The sequence below is a fragment of the Triturus cristatus genome, chromosome 10 (assembly GCF_964204655.1).
Source record: "Triturus cristatus chromosome 10, aTriCri1.1, whole genome shotgun sequence".
Lineage (NCBI taxonomy): Eukaryota > Metazoa > Chordata > Amphibia > Caudata > Salamandridae > Triturus > Triturus cristatus.
In genome coordinates, this window is record NC_140593.1 from 154,532,316 (window position 1) to 154,549,316 (window position 17,001).

The 17,001-nt window shown below is 45.6% G+C and overlaps 1 protein-coding gene across 1 annotated transcript; it reads right to left on the reverse strand.

The window, feature by feature from the left end:
- Window positions 1-4,628: 4,628 nt before the first annotated feature.
- LOC146789114 (uncharacterized) lies at window positions 4,629-15,841 on the reverse strand. The gene is made up of 10 exons (XM_085631035.1): window positions 15,008-15,841; window positions 12,467-12,614; window positions 11,615-11,707; window positions 11,259-11,363; window positions 10,171-10,280; window positions 9,796-9,990; window positions 8,412-8,574; window positions 6,695-6,860; window positions 6,110-6,204; window positions 4,629-4,714 (listed from the first exon to the last, which is right to left on the reverse strand). The coding sequence occupies exons 1-10, from the start codon at window positions 15,839-15,841 to the stop codon at window positions 4,629-4,631; spliced, it is 1,995 nt and encodes a 664-aa protein (XP_085487161.1).
- Window positions 15,842-17,001: the final 1,160 nt, after the last annotated feature.

A 17,001-nucleotide genomic window follows, 5' to 3' on the forward strand; every position in this document is an offset into this window, starting at 1 on the left:
ACAATTCTTAAAGATTCTCCGGGATTGGATTCGGCCCTCGATATCCAGCGAGTACATCGGGACCCAAATAGGAGGAATCTAGAAAAACAAAAGCCAAGGAAAATCCTAGTAAATTTTCATACATACTCCGTAAAGGACAACATTTTATCCTTGGCTTTGAAAGTAGGTCAGATCAAGAGTAACTCCTTTTCCAGCCTATTCTCCTTTTTTATTAGGTCTGATGTCTCCCACATTACAGCCACAAAACAGGGGGAGCTAGGTAAAAGAATGGTAATCCTAAACTCACTAGGGGCTAAAACACAATTAAGATTTCCGGCATCTCTTCGGATTACGTGGAATAATCATATGCATAATCTACGTCAAATCGAGGAAGTAGATGCCCTTATTGACAAAATAAGAAACAGGAGTGGAGTTTAGATGGATAGGGGACGAGAGTACCCATTTGAATTTTTTCTCTTGTTTTTTATTTTGGACTATTGTTTCGCTGGGCTTCTTTTGGAGAGACTGGTTTATTATTCATAAAGTTGAATTATTTTGTAAAGACACGTCAAGGGGTCCTCGCCCATAGGGCTTATGCCCAGAGGAGCAGGGAGGGTTCCCCAGGGTAGTGAGGTGTTGAAGGGGTCACTGAAGGAGGAAGGGGATGAGGGGGTGTGGGGGATCACGGGTGGGGTTGCAGTGGGAAAAACTTTAGAAAAATATCCTCAACTCAACCGTGTTTTAAGATCTAAGCCATTCTCAGGATGCCTGAATAATGTTTCTGTCAGAGGGATGATGATACAAGGCTAAATGAGTACTAAAATTAAATTTATTTCGTGGAACATCAACGGGCTTAGATGTCCACGTAGACAAAGATTAATTATGAAACTCCTTGAACAATCATCCGCACAGGTCTGTCTCTTACAAGAGACTCACCTGAGCTATCTGGAATGTCGGGCTATCTTTGGTAAATACCACTGGGTTGAGCATTATTGCTCATCCGAACAGACAGTCCATAATAAGGGGGTGGCAATTTTAATTAGATCTGGAGCTAGAGGCAATATTAAATCAGTTTTGTCGGATCAATCTGGGAGATGGATTATAGCACAGCTGGAAATCAAGGGGACAGAGCTAACTATAGTCTCATGCTACGGCCCTAACGTTGATGATCCGGCTCATATTATTAAAATACAAGCCAAATTAATAGAAACCCCGTCACCAATAATAATTGGAGGTGACTTTAATATTCTCCTTAATCCCTTACAGGACAGATCCAATCATAGTTACTATGTCGGTGCCCCTCGTATCCGTCAGGCGATGATTAATATGATCCATGATTTAGGGCTAGCCGATGTATGGAGGGCAAAAAAGGGTGATATATCAGGTTTTACTTTCCATAGTAAGAAACATGGTCATTCTTCTAGAATTGATTACATTTTAACTGACAGGCTGGGTCTAGAGCATTTATTAGATATTTCCATCCTTCCAAGTATTCTTTCAGATCATGCCCCTATCTCCTTTTCATATTTAGGGAAGAGGCAAAGTCTTAGTCCCAGATGGACATTGAAAAGGGCAATGCTGTCTAACTCAGAAATAACTAGCGCACTTAAAGCCTCTACATTATACTACTTTGTAGTTAATTTAGGGTCGAAATCTTTAGATTTTGTATGGGACGCCTTTAAAGCGTTTCTACGCGGACAGCTACAAAGCCTAATATGCTCTAAGAACAGGGACGAGGCCCTAGAATTTCAGAACCTGGAAAGGGAGATCTGTAAGGTGGAAGGTGAAAGAACGAGTTCCCCTCAGATCCATCTTGAAAACCTGACACAAGTAAATAAGGATCTTGAACGTTTGCGTCAGGAATATAGGGGGAAACTGGAACAAAAGGTAAAGGCTCAGTGGTCAGCCCATAACATGCAACATTATGAGTATGGTGAAAAGGTGGGTGCCTTGTTGGCCTGGAAAGCGCGGGTAGATAGAGCTAAAAACAATATAAATGAATTAATCATAGATGAGATTGGGACAACCTCACGCAAACAGGAGGATATGCAAAAGTGCCTCCTTTCCTTGTTCTCTGATTTGTACAGAGAAGAGTTATCCCCTAGCCCTGAGAATATTCAAAAGTGGCTGCAGAACAAGGAACTGCCGGTATTAACAGAGGGCTGTCGAGCAGCTCTGGACGCTCCTATAACTGAGTGTGAGATAAAATTATATATAAACAAGATTAAGAACAACAAGGCTGCGGGGACTGATGCTCTTCCTGGGGAGATCTATAAAACCCTCCAGAATGAGCTAGCCCCTAGATTGTCCGAACTATTCAATTACATCTATAGCTCAGAAGGTAGGGTTCCTAAATCCTGGAAGGAGGCTACAATTGTCCTTATCTTGAAGCCAGGGAAAGATCCCATAAAGCCGACTCATATAGACCAATCTCCCTGCTCAATTCCGACTATAAGATCTTTATGTCCATCTTGGTGGGGAGATTGATCAAGATAGTTCCGCAGCTGATCAATATGGACCAGAAAGGATTTATCCCAGGGAGGTTCATCCAGGAGCAGACGTTGCAACTAATTGGTAGCATAGACCTAGCCGTGGCACGGTCGGACCCCTTGGCAGTAGCGGCATTTGACGCAGCCAAGGCGTTCGACCGTGTCCGTTGGGTCTTCCTCTGGGAAACACTAAAGATAATGGGATTTGGTTAAATTTTTATTCATACTCTGATCAGCTGCTATCAGGGTGCTTCCGCAGTTATCCTTTTAAATGGCATGCTAACATCAAGCTTTGACATAACAAGGGGAACAAGGCAGGGTTGTCCCATTTTGCCCTTATTGTTCGACATATATATAGAGCCTTTAGCTCAAGCTTTAAGAATGGATGAACTAATTACCCCTTTTAGGGCCATATGTAGGTAAATTACATTTACCGATTCTTGAATACCGAATTTTACCGATTCGGTATTTATGAATCGGTAAATGTAATGTAGGTAAAAAAATACCGAATCGGTAAGTGTCGGTATTTTAGAATCGGTATTTACCGATTCGGTAATGGCAACTGGCTTCCCATTCATTCCTATGGGCCTGGAGGCCCATAGGAATGAATGGGAAGCCAGTTGCCATTACCGAATCGGTAAATACCGAATCGGTAATGGGGGAGGCATCATCATGGGTGGCAGGGTGTCACATTGACACCCTGTTGCACCCCTGATTCGTCCATGTGTGCACATGTGGCGCACATACATGCCCTAAGGGCATGTATGTCTGCCACATTGCACACTTCAAAGTGCACAAAAATGCTTTTTTACACCTATTCGTCATTTACCACCAACTTTTAGTTGGTGGTAAATAACGAATCCCCACACCCACGACACACTCCCCCTACATCTCATTTCAGGATTCGGTATTTACCGAATCGGTAAAATTACCGATTCGGTGATTATGATGATAAAACCCATATTGCAATGAAAACTATGAAATATTTCCCAAACTTCATGGTAAATATGGGTTTTATACCACTGAATTTTGCACAATAAATGCACACACACGCTCACACATACATGACACCTTTCTTTCACAGCTGCATCACAGGAGGATTCATGGTAAGGGTCCCCCTGACAGCAAAGAGAAAAGACAGTTTCTATTTAAGGGCAATTTTATTTCAATAAATACAAACTCCAATATATTAAATAAGTTAAATACTATGTGTAGGTCCCTAAAACCCAAAATCTTCTATCAGTGATCCTTGAAGCTCCTCTCCATTGGGTGGCCGGCACCATCCAGTGAAGCCAATAGTTCTGGTTGCAACAATATGGGATGTCTGGATCTGACAGTATTCTGTCACACGAACCTGGTGAGAGGTCTGACAGGACCAGACATCCTAAGAGTAACAAAATAAATAGAATTTTTCAACAACATCGGTATCAGCTATAAATTAAAATTCCTTTAGGGTAGAGGGTAAAAAAATACATTTATGGTATAATGCTAGTATTTACCAGTGGATGTATTGGTATGTAATATTTGGCAGCTTAAATAGCTAAAACATGACGGACATCAAAGTATGATTGTGCGTCTATCATTTAAATAGATATGGAAATGCACAGTTTTATAACTTCATTTATACGCAAAACACAAAATAAATTTGGATAAATACAGATAGAATGGTCCAAAAATAAATATGGATAAATACAGATGGAAATGGCCCAAAAATAAATACCATAAAACCGGGAGCCTTAAATATAATGTACAAGCAAAGAACACAAACAGAATGCAACAGTATATATACATTGGATCTGTGCAGCTGCATCCTGAGGGGCGTGGAATCGAGGATCTGTTGCTGTACACATCACCAAGCGCTGACTTTCAGGTCAATGCCCTGTCGGAGTGTGAAGGGTAGAAAATATCTGCAAATCAATCAAACTGAAGCATTCTGATAAAAAGTATTGTGAGCTGTCTGTAAGACTGTCCGAATCCACTGCCATCTGTAAGTCTGTTCTGGCAATGTCTTCCTTTCAGCTCAGGGTCGACGCGGATATCCGGCCTCAGATTGTGATACTTCTATTTCCGGTTAATAAAGTGCAAATGGCAGCTGGCTCAGGTCTTGTGCGGATGCTTCTGTGGTCAGTAGAACAAGACTTGTCGTAGCAAGTGGTAGCTTCACACCTGCGAGTTCTTCACCCTCTCGAACGTCTGCATGATGTGGGTGGTGGGGACGCAGCCCTCCCTCACGATGCTCAGGATCCCTGGAAAGGAAGAAGCACAACAGCATGAGATTGAGAGGGCTTAGAGAGTTATGAGGCCTGTGAGCAGCAGAGGGAGGGGAAGAGACAAGCATAATGAGCACAGTAGGGATTGGCTCCTCAGCATCCAATGGGTGATGGAGTCCAGGAGGGAACCGCCCTCTCACATGGCATATACTGACTGGAGAAAGCGTGGGGTCTGCGCCCTCAGGGAGACATTGAATGACTGGGGCAGGGTGGGATATCATGGAAACAACAAACTGCTAAAATACAGACTCGAAAACTTTCACTGCCAAAATATCTACCACAAACAACAATCTCCCTGCAAAAATGTCAACCCAAAGTAAACTCACTATCAAGCACTTGGCCAATAAATTCAGACAGGAGATGGAATAGTAAGTTAACTCTGTATTTTAATAATTATGGAGTGAGTCTCACTGGAATTAGGAACTTTTATCAGGTCTAGTGCTCTTTAAATAGACATTTGTGTATATTTTTGTATGGTCAATATTTTGTAAATCTGCATGTCAGAATCTGTGATTCTGAGGTCTCTATTTTCAGATGGGAGCAGAGTAAGAACCTTCAGGCACTGGGTAATTTGGGCGGGTGGAATTGTCCCTGAGAAAGAACAATGGGTTTGGGGACAAAATAAAAGATCCCGCCTTGGGGAATATTGTCTTACTGAGGGAGGATCTGGGTCCCTGTGCTAACTAAGTCAGAGTGAATTTGTAAGCACTATTACTAAATTTGATGAATTTGCAGTATGCAATTTGCATCATTTCTTCTTCACTAGAGATGGATTTGAGCATAAAATGCCTCCGAAGGAGACATTTTTCGCTGATTAAGTCTTCTGCCAGTATCTAACATGACTTTTTAATGAGCGGTATATACTACCATGAAAATTTCATGCAAGATAAAGGCGAACTGAATTTCACACCGTTCATGTAATTTTAGAAACATTTTGTGAAACAAATTATGCAAGATGGTACACCAATAGTGCAGACTAATGATAAAGAGAAATGCTTGTAAAGTTGAAAGTAGGGGTCAGGATTTGGCAGAGGTAAGAAACCTCTGGTGGCATCCCTGCAAACTTAGAATGAGCGCTAGGAGTTTTCCTCAGGGGCTCAATAAAGTGCATCTTTTTGTTACGCATTTAGCTTAGCCCCTTTAATGATTCAGCTGTCCATTCATTCTGGGCTTTGTAAGTCTGAATGCCTTGGACACCAGGAATCCACTGGATTCGGACTGTTTTTTCCCAAATCTCATGGCAGGTGTTTGGCGGGTGGGAAGGGGTGGGGGGTGCAGAGCCCCCTGTTTATATCCAAGGATGCAACTGATCTAGTTTGGGAATAGCAGGGGACAGAGATGAAACAGAAACAAGCATTGGCTGAGACCCACCTTCGTCTATCCGCAGACAGTTGACCACCGTGGAGCCCACCATCTCGTAGGAGTCCCCATCACACAGCACCCCCTCCAGCTTCTGCCGTAGACGCCTGAAACACAGAGCGGAATACAAAATCACTTATTTAAAGAAATAATCAACAAAGGCTCAGGTGCTGGAGATTAAGGGAAAGCCGGAGGAAGGCAAACATCTACCTGACCTCAAGCTCAACTAGTCAAACACACCTGTGTTTAATGCGCCCACATATAGACTTATGCCAAGCATCTCAAATACCCTAAAACATATGCGTGAGATATCATCAACACCATTTTCCCTCATTTCACCTTTCAGTAGCACCAGTCTAGTCACATGCTTGAAAAAAGTCTAAACTCATTCAAAATAGCTCACCGCCCATCAATACTCCAACACTCTTCCATTCACCTTTCAGAATCTTCAGCTCACGACCCTCAACAATCCTTGCCCCTGCCCTCAGCTCCTAGCAGCCATCTAGTAACTCTCAAACCCCAGGCACCATCTCTTACGCAGAAGGCCCACTCACAACCTTTTCCTGATTTCAGCCCCTGTTCTGAATGAGTACTCACAAGATGACCATGTCATGGTGGGTGCTGTCACACTCCCCACTGGGATTGGCAGAAGTGATGGCCAGAGGGCCGGTCATGTCGGTCAGGTGGGCAGAGATAGTGTGGTCCGGCACTCGGATCATGATGGAGTCTTTGGTGCCCACAACGTCATAAGCTGGTCCAACTCCTACAGAAGGGGAACATAAAAAATGAATCAGCAACAAGTCAGGTGTGAGTGATTGAGCATTTGAGTTTGATTGTATTTATTTTCTCAGCATCATGAACAGAGTTACTGTACAGTGGTGACTTCATTTGGTTGTGCTTAACCTGAGCAGATGTTTGAATGGTCTAGCCTCAGAACATCAAGAGTTAATGAAGGTCCTTGAAGACGTGATTGCTCTAATTGTGCAGTGGGCACACATTGTCCATTTAGTATGAAAGAAGCTCTACTAAAGCATTTCAAACAGCCACGGTCCGTGCAGGATACAGCGGAGGGGCGGTGGGGCCGCATGGGGGGGTTTCAAGGGACGATGCAGAGGGGAAATTAAATTAAAAATTTATTTTCCCTCTGTATGGTCCCTCGATATCCCCCCCAACGCGGCCCTACCTCCCCACCGCTGTTACCTGCATGCACTGCGGCTGATTAAAAAACTGTGAAAGGCATACACACATTTGTTTGTTATATCTTGAGAGGCCAGATGTCTGCAATACATATTGTTAAACATTCTTTAAAAAAAGTATTTCTGTCTTATATCATTTTATGGCTGTTTAATATATCATTCTGTCTGCGTTAGGGACTATTTTACAACTGAAAAGTACACTGACTCAACACAATTCTTATACAGCCATAGTATACCGAGTGCAACCTTTCCTTGTTTTGTCATTGCTGCGGGGTTTAATTAATGTTTTAGTCAGGAATTGTGGAAGTCACATATATTTCTTTATCTGTTTTACACATGTACACATACATCACACACACACACACATATATACATAATATATATAATATGTACATGCAATGGGTACATGAGACGGGGTCTGTGTGCTTATGGGGTGAATGTGCATGTAATACCTGCATGAGATTGGGGTTGCTACATATTAAAGGGGGGACCGGACCCTGATATGTATATGCAATAGCTCCATGTGATAGGGACCGCTACACAGAATTGGGGTCACTGAACCCTGATATGCACATACAATAGCTATATGAGATGGGGATCTGTAAACATCAGGAGGGTGAATGTACATGCAATGCTTGCATGAGATGGGGGTCTGTGGACATCAGGGGGTCCATGTGCATGTAATATCTCCATGAGATGGGGGTCTGTAGATATCAAGGGGTGAATGTGCAGGTAATATCTGCATGAACTGGGGTATGCATATATTGGGGGGGCTGAATGAACATACAATAGGTACCTGAGATGGGGGGTCTGTAGACATTAAGGGGTGAATAGACCCTGATCTGTACATACAAAAGCTACATGAGATGGGGGTCTATAGACATTGGGGGGTGAATGGAGTGAAAGGTGCAAGTAATTTGGGCAAGAGATGGGGGTCGGTACACATAAGGGGGGGTGAATAAAGCATGATTCAGACAAGCAACATATACATGAAGTGAGCACACCCCTGAATTTCCCCAGGCACAATTTCTGGCATTTGTATCCCTCACCCCTCTAGCCTCCCCAGCCCACCCTTCTTTGGAGAAAGAAACAGCCCATGCAAAAGAGGTCACACGTACCCATCCTCTTTAGCCACTCCCCCTTCTGGACAATGCAGCTGATACCCCCAGGGTAGACGCTCCCCATGAAGTCCCACAACAGGGGGCTGAACGGGGGTCTCACGGCCCGCAGCTGGTCCAAGTGGGAGATGCAGATACAGATGGGCTTCTCCAGGGGTCGGTCCTGCAGCGGATGGAAGAGAGGGAAGTAATGAATTGTTTAGAAAGAGAAGAGGGAGGGCAGGGCCTTCAGACATTATGTGCAGGATCACGTAATACCTAAGTGACCTTGGAACCAGTCACACCACCTCTGTAAATAAACTAAATGTCTCTAGTGCTAGACAACAGATTGTACAAGTTAAAAGCCTGTATGGCCTTCTAATGACACTTACACCGTGACTCCTAATGTATGATGATTTATGTTGAACACGAGTTGTCTTTTGGCATTGTGACTGTTCTAAATATGTATCGTTAATCTCAGATATTGATGCAAATTCCTGAGGTCTGGAAATCTGTTGATTTCCATACCCGTCACATTACCCACTGAACTGTCAATGTTATTGTTCCTTTTTACTGCATGTTTAAATAAATACAATCCTTTCCATTTGGAAGTACCACACAGGTCTAATTGTAGTTCTGTGCTTATACACTTATGTTGTTTGGTAGGGACCTATGTCTCTTGCAATACACTATTACCCTTGGTCCCTCTTGACACACAGGGTTCCCTTGTTCTTTGTTTCTCTCTTTCTAATGTCCTATAGCAGACAGACACTGGCCACAGAGTTCAACGCAATGGAATCTGCACAGTCTGAGAATGCAGACTCACTGTGTAATCTGGGGCATTAGTATCTTTCTTGTACATGTGATAGCATCTCGCTGGGATCTACTGCCCCTAAAGCAGGGTTCTCTCCAGAGACAATGTGTGGACTGGAGCCCACACTTCCCTTATCACCCCCATCTCGCACTCTCCCCCAAAGTATGACAAGCTACCCTTTAAACTGGCTGCTTTCCTTTTTAAAAATAAGTTTTGGAATTGGAACTTTCTAGGCAGATATTACCATGAAAATCCTCACCTGCAGAATGGTTTTACCCTCTCATTTCCATGACAATATATCCAACTATATATACTACAGGCTGGTATCACCATGGTAATCACACCTCTGCAGAATGGTTTTACCCTCTCATTTCCATGACAATATATCCAACTGTACATACTCCAGTCTGGTATCACCATGGTAAACACACCTCTGCAGAATGGTTTTACCCTGACATTTCCATGACAATGTCTCCGCCCACAGGGTGATTTCTAACTTATTCTAGTAAAAGGTGTCTCTTATTCTTGAATGACAGAGCATCTGTCTCGGCCTCGGGTAAATTCTGCGGAAGTTTGCTCCTCGGTGCTCACCTTGATGGTGTAAATCTTCTGGATGGCCTCGGGGTGTTTGCAGGAGGCTGCCAGGGCGTAGACAGTGTCTGTGGGGACCCCGCACACCCCACCCTGGTCCAGCAGGGCAGCGATGGTCCTTAGACTGCTGGTGCGATAGGAATCGGGGCACACGCAGGAGTCCGACGCCTCAACTTTCTCCTCTGACTTTGTTTCCTAAAAGTGCAAAGAGCAGACAAGGGGTGAGACAGCGCCACCTACAGCTGTCCTTGAGCAGCACATGCACATCCCGGAGTTAGAGGACTAAAGACTGGTTATTTGAGAGACACATTTATCGGAACTGAGTGTTAATTTAAGAATAGTAATCGTAACATATTGCATGTACTACCACTGTACCTTGAAGAAAGAGGGTCCCATGGGAATTAGGTCCTTGCTGAAAATGCAGTTTCCAAGAGATGCTGCTGCCCCGTAGATACAGACGAGACTAAAGACGGACAATACTGTGACTAAAAAAACACACAAAGACGGGAAAATTAGACTTTAAGTTCAATATTATCAACAAAAAAAAGAGGCGCGTGCTGATCACGTTGATGTTAAACCAAGACAGGGGTTCCTTCAGGAGGGATTTAAACAAAGGCCACCCAAGACGATAAAATATAAACATAAGACAGAGATTAATTTTTCACTCTGCTTCGGTCTGCATGAAATTAAGTGTGGTAAAGCATTTAAACTGGTACATGAACCCCTGTCTTGGTTTATACTTAATTGCCCTGGTTCCTAGGGTTATGGGGCTCACCCCAACTCTTCGCATTATAACAAGGTGATCTTAAGGCAGCAGTGGAGAGACAGATACAAAAACTAAGAAATGTGGAGGTCTGGCAGAGAACCAGACACATGTCAGGGTTGTAACTGACTCCATTCAAGCCAGGCACACTCCAGTCCTTTCTACAGACCACTCGCCTTTGGCCACCACCACATTACAAGTGGACTCGGGATGGCACCAGTGCTTAATTTGTAAAATATTAAGTGCCAGGGCTCTGACCAGGAGGCCACTGCAGCTTGCACCACACATCACCCTTATCATCGCTGCCAAAACAACTACTAATCATCTCTCTCGCATGAAAGTGCGACAGTTCAGATAGTTCCAGGTCCCCAAAGCTAAAGAAATGGCTGGGGAGGAAGGTGTTAGTAATTTTATAATGTATATTGTTTTCCTAAATAACTGTGATACTGCTCATCTCTAAATTACATGAGCAGCGCCACCTTGTGGCAGACTGCCCTAAGTGTGGTGTTGACAAGTAGGTGCCGGTGCCGAGCACCGGAAACCAATTAAGTGCCGGTGCTCAGCACCGGAAAGCTCCGGCTCAAATTAAGCACTGGATGGCACTTGATAGAAATTGCCTGTTAATCATGTATTAACCCTTTAGAGATCACTGACATGAATTAACTCACAAGAGTAACCCACATGGAAGGTGTCAACTTACTCTCGAGCGCGAGGGGCAGGCATTCCAAGGTGAAGAGCAGGAAACAGACCATCACCGCCTCCATCAGCAGGGCGAGCAGCACCAGCACCACGTTGGCATAGGCGACTATGGAACAAGCAGAATAAAATGGCATCAGAGGTCGGACATGACATATTTCAGAGGTCTGCGGGGGTCGCAGTTGCTTAAGTCCTCAGATGAGGACACTACGATGCCCCAGAACTGTGCATATGGACCATCGAGTGACAGACACCGGCCTGTACCCACTACAGCCGGAAGCAGCTGCTGTCTGTCAGGGCACCTGGGCCTCAAGTACTCAACAGAGGGATGACTGGACATCGGTATCCGGAGAGACTTACCCAAGGACATCAGGAAGACATTGATGACCAGGAAGGTGACGGCACCAACAGTGAATGCACCATAACTGGCGACGTGGATATTCAGCAGGGGACCTGGAGAGGGAAGAGGAGGAGGGGCAGAGGGTTAGTCATGGATGAAACAGAACATAGGAAGGAGCTCTTCCTTCGAAGGCAGGAGATGGCTAGGAGTAGAGACAAGGGACGGAGGAGGACCATATACTGTCCAACACCTCACTCTTCTAACAGCCAATCATGGTGCTAGATATTGGCTTCTGATGATGTGTAAAACTGTATCTTCCACCTCATCCTGAACAGGTGCGCCCTGATTTGGTGAAACACACTTCTCAAAAACACCTAATCCCAGTTTATCTGAGTGATAATTCTGGTAAATATGCCCAGAGGTACAAGAAATGAGCAGTTATTTGAACAAAGGTGATAATAACTATTGGTTCTTCCCACAACTGGATTATCAACAATAGTTTATCCAGATCCATTAATGGTTTCATAAGTCATTAGTCCCCTCCTAGTGGCCACCAGCTGCACTCCTCTTCCACCCTTTGCCCTCCACCTGGCAGCCATCACATATGATACCTACCAGGTACTTCTTCAGGTCACTGGTTACAAGGACCCCCAGTCAGAAAAAGAACTGCATGTGACATCATCAAGAAACTACCTGCATGCATGGCTACTCCAAATGAAACTCATACCCAGAAATATACATCACCCCCACTGCCCCTACTGGTATGCCTTAGAATCTAAACCACACAGAAGCTTCATGACACTTGATCCCTAGGACTTTTCTGAAAACATTTTGCACATTGTAAAGATTAAGATTAAGAGATCACAAGTTACCTGCAAGTCGGAGCCACGCCCATGTGGCCCATACAGCCGCATAACAGAATGGTAGGACCGACCCAAATCTTCGACCTCTCTGGACCACGATCCTGCAGACGTACAACTGGAAGAGAGCACCAGGGATCAGCACCCAAGGGATGGTGTTCTGCTTGGGTTGTCGGATCAGATAGAACCCGCTCAACAGAGCCTCTCTAACCCAAATCAGAACGTTACCCCCCCCTCCCTAGGGCCTATTTACAAGAACACACATATATACATGTACCACCTAAGGACAGGGAATTCCTATTATATGGATATATATATATATATATAGCAGTCTCGCGGTCCCAAACGGACCCAGAACTTCCTGCCCAGACGGCAGCCACAGTCTCGCGGTCCCAAACGGACCCAGAACTTCCTACCCAGACGGCAGCCACAGTCTCGCGGTCCCAAATGGACCCAGAACTTCCTACCCAGACGGCAGCCACAGTCTCGCGGTCCCAAATGGACCCAGAACTTCCTACCCAGACGGCAGCCACAGTCTCGCGGTCCCAAACGGACCCAGAACTTCCTGCCCAGACGGCAGCCTCAGTCTCGCGGTCCCAAACGGACCCAGAACTTCCTACCCAGACGGCAGCCACAGTCTCGCGGTCCCAAACGGACCCAGAACTTCCTGCCCAGACGGCAGCCACAGTCTCGCGGTCCCAAACGGACCCAGAACTTCCTGCCCAGACGGCAGCCACAGTCTCGCGGTCCCAAACGGACCCAGAACTTCCTGCCCAGACGGCAGCCACAGTCTCGCGGTCCCAAACGGACCCAGAACTTCCTGCCCAGACGGCAGCCACAGTCTCGCGGTCCCAGACGGACCCAGAACTTCCTGCCCAGACGGCAGCCTCAGCACGAGTTCATCCTATGAATCAGTATTACTATGCATCAAGGGAATCAGTGTATCAGATCACACAAGAACTGCCAGTTTGAGCACAACCTGTTCTCTGGTTCGAGGGGCTCCTTTCTCCCTTATTCAGTTACCACTTACCTGATCAGGATTAACATCTGTTCATGTTAAGTAACATCTGACTAGAAGAATAGGCTACCCTCTCATGCAAGAGCACATGTTGGTTCACTATAACATCAGATCACACAAAGACTGCTAGTTGAGCACAACCTGTTCTCCAGTTCGAGGGGCTCCTTTCTCCCTCACTCAGTTACCACTTACCTGATCAGGATTAACATCTGTTCATGTCAAGTAACATCTGACTAGAAGAATAGGCTACCCTCTTATACAAGAACACACAGCACATGTTGACTCACTACAAACTGAATACTTTATTTAGTCACTACATACACGCTCACAGAATACATATCATATACCACCTGCAAAGGAAAGTGAAAGATTAAGTTGTACACTCTAATAAAAAGGGGTTGACATCACCTTGGTCGTATGTAGCCTGCACTCAATGGTCATCTAAGTTTCCTTCCCGTCTGCGCCTCGGCTTCGCCTGGAAGTCACACCTCTGCAGTCACAGATCTACTCCCTTCTCTTTTCTCCGAGTCACTGGGACCTCTTCCTCATTGGCTACTCTCTTCTCTTTGGCTGCTGTGTTAGAAGAATATCTGTCTCTCGGTTTTCCTCCACCTTCAAGTTTGTCCTCTGTCTTCCCTGGAATAAATGGTAGCTTTACTGCTAACGGCCAGGTGCCGCCTACGGACTAAAAGCAAGTGCCAGTGTCTGCCTCAGACTTTCACTAATATAGATGTGCATTTTCTCATGGAAAATTCCAGCACGTAACCTGCCGCCCACCAAATTCCTGTACCTCCCCGTGCCAAGGACACGTTCCCAGCCGGCCGGCCTGATGTAGTGTCTTCGGCATGAAGAAGAATACAATCCTTCGATAAGGGCCGGCCTGAACCGGTTCTCTCCAAGCGAATAACACCTCCTAACTAAAACACTGCCTATGACCTAGAAGCTTCCCAAGCTGCCAGAGCAGGAGGAAAGATGGAGTCTCTCCCGTTTAAGGCCTACCAGGCCTGAATTCAGCACGGCTCCATGAAATACCCTCACTACAGAACAGATTACCCCTAATGCTAACGAATCTATCCCCTAGGATATGTATGCAAACCCTGATCTATGGGGAAGAACACAGGATCATGTCGAAGTGCCTAATACATAGGCTCTATACACTACTCTAACCCTTAGACTTGAATGGAAAGAGACTGAAGTCACATTAGGCCCCTTTTAACACAGAAAGGCCGGGGAAATCGAGCAATACATTTCACCCTTGACTTCAGTCTATTATACATTCATTAAATAGAACTAACATCGGTGGAAGAATAATATCTCTCCCGTTTAAGGCCTACCAGGCCTGAATTCAGCACGGCTCCATGAAATACCCTCACTACAGAACAGATTACCCCTAATGCTAACAAATCTATCCCCTAAGATATGTATGCAAACCCTGATCTATGGGGAAGAACACAGGATCATGTCGAAGTGCCTAATAACTAGGCTCTATACACTACTCTAACCCCTAGACTTGAATGGAAAGAGACTGAAGTCACATCAATAGCAGTACAGATGGAGAGGTGGGCGCTGGTGGGGTCATCGAGGGACCCCTGGATGGCAGAGAGTGAGGCCAAGCCATTGCAGATGAAGAAGAGGGCATCCGGGAGCTGGCATCTGGTAGTGCTGACCTCCTGGCCCTCCTTAGACCTGCTGGTGACACGCTTCAGGCACAGCAGCAAGTCCTGGAGCGTAGCCGATGACATCACTTGAGGTCCAGTAGAGATCAATGACTTATCAGCGATGGAGTTAATGAGGCTGGCAAAAGTGGCGTAGAGGGAGGTGGCTGTGTAAATGCTGCAGACCACTCCGAAGAAGATATAGGATCCCTGGAGTGGAATCTGTTGGATGGTGGAGACAGTGAGGAGGAGGAAGCATGAATTCTGCAGCACCTCCAGGAGGTCTCTGTTGAGGGACATCAGGCAGAGGATGCAAGCGGCAACCAGAAAGAACCAGCCCCCCACCATGCCCGCTCGGCTCTTGTCCACATTGTCCCCTGAGAGGAGCATCGTGAGGATGAACTCTTCCCAGGACATCAGCAACCAGAACAGGCTGTGGAGTCCAAGCTTGGTGGTGTGGTAGACGTCTTCTCTCAAGTAACTGTAGTAGCTGGCGCAGAGCTGGGACAGCGCATTGATGCTGACCCAGATGGCGCCAATGTAGAAGGTCTTCATGTACCCAAAGGAGTAAAAGGCAAAGATGAGCGAGGCCACAGCGTCAGCGATGTGTCCCAAGGCCATGGGCTCCGCATACTTGGAGTTCTTCTTGGTCTCCTGCCCGATGCCACTGGAAGAGGTGCTGTTGGCCGTGCCCAGAAGCAAGACGCTGAACATGGGGTTCCCGAAGCCTGGAAGGACGTTCCTCTGGGTCAGGCCCTTCAGGAGCAGGGCAGTGGCACCAAAGAACCCAAATAACACAATGAGCGGTTAAAGAATGTAAAAAATTGTAAAATTGATACTTGTATAGCGCACTACTCACCCGCAAGGGTCTCAAGGCGCTTGTACGAATACCGCTGTGGAACCCATCCTGGCTTTCCCTGTGAGGTGTCCACTCCTGGGCACCCCCAAGGTGGAGGCCAGGCATCCTTAGCATTGTGGGGGCCGTTGTGGAGATTAAGCAAGCTATTGCCCAGAGTTGCAGAGTGGGACTCCATGATTGGAATAGGCACCGAGGCGAGAATTGTCAGGTCCGTGGAATTTTGAGCCCATGACCCACCGAGGCGGGGAATTGAACCCTGGTCCCGGACCAGACCACTGCATCAGGGTCTGCCGCTCTAACCATTGAGCCACACTTCTCCAATGTAAGAAGCTAGAGACTAAAGATATATATATATTTTTTTCTCTCACCCGTTGTGTGTACAGCCACGAGCTAACCTTACCCGGAGCAGTAAAAGAATCCCTTACAGCCAACAACCTTTTAACAAAAGGTGAGCCTTAAATTGAACACACTGTAGAAATTTAAGATAGATGCGATTAACATAGGGGATATTACCCGGACCAGTTAGAGTGCAGTGCCTATCAGAATCTAGCGGAATTAAATTTAGTTCCTCTATTTGTAGGAAGCGAGTGAACAACACGGAGGTGCGCGGCGAGGGTAAAAAAAGACGCACCATGCCCACGCCCACGAACGACTTTATAAGGTTTTTTCTGAATCCCTATATCCATGAAGGAGGCAAGAGAATAGGGAAATTAGTTATGGGACTCTCCATTTGGGAGCCTCATACCTATGAGTAAATAAATGATGGATTATTTTCCAAACAAAAAAATAATAAGTTATTTTCATCATTCTTTTGACAGCTCAGGAAAGCGTGAGAAATTGAAAAAACTCCCGCAGGAGTGCAGCTAAATAAATAAGTAAGCCTAGTGCGTTTTCGCACAGGTGAGTCTCCTAAATATTCGCCAAGGGTACATGAGTAAGGGGTTTCCCTACTGGTGTTAAGTTAAAGTGTGAATGAAGACAAACTGGTTGAGTGATTGAATGGAAACACTTCAAA

What these genes read in the sequence shown, in the direction of transcription:
- LOC146789114 (XM_085631035.1), bottom strand. Translation starts at nt 15,841, where the DNA reads ATGTTCAGCGTCTTGCTTCTGGGCACGGCCAACAGCACCTCTTCCAGT. An exon ending in AGAAGATTTACACCATCAAG is followed by an intron (nt 8,575 to 9,795) that starts GTGAGCACCGAG and finishes CATCCGCTGCAG; the next exon opens with GACCGACCCCTGGAGAAGCC. An exon ending in CTGTCTGCGGATAGACGAAG is followed by an intron (nt 4,715 to 6,109) that starts GTGGGTCTCAGC and finishes CTTCCTTTCCAG; the next exon opens with GGATCCTGAGCATCGTGAGG.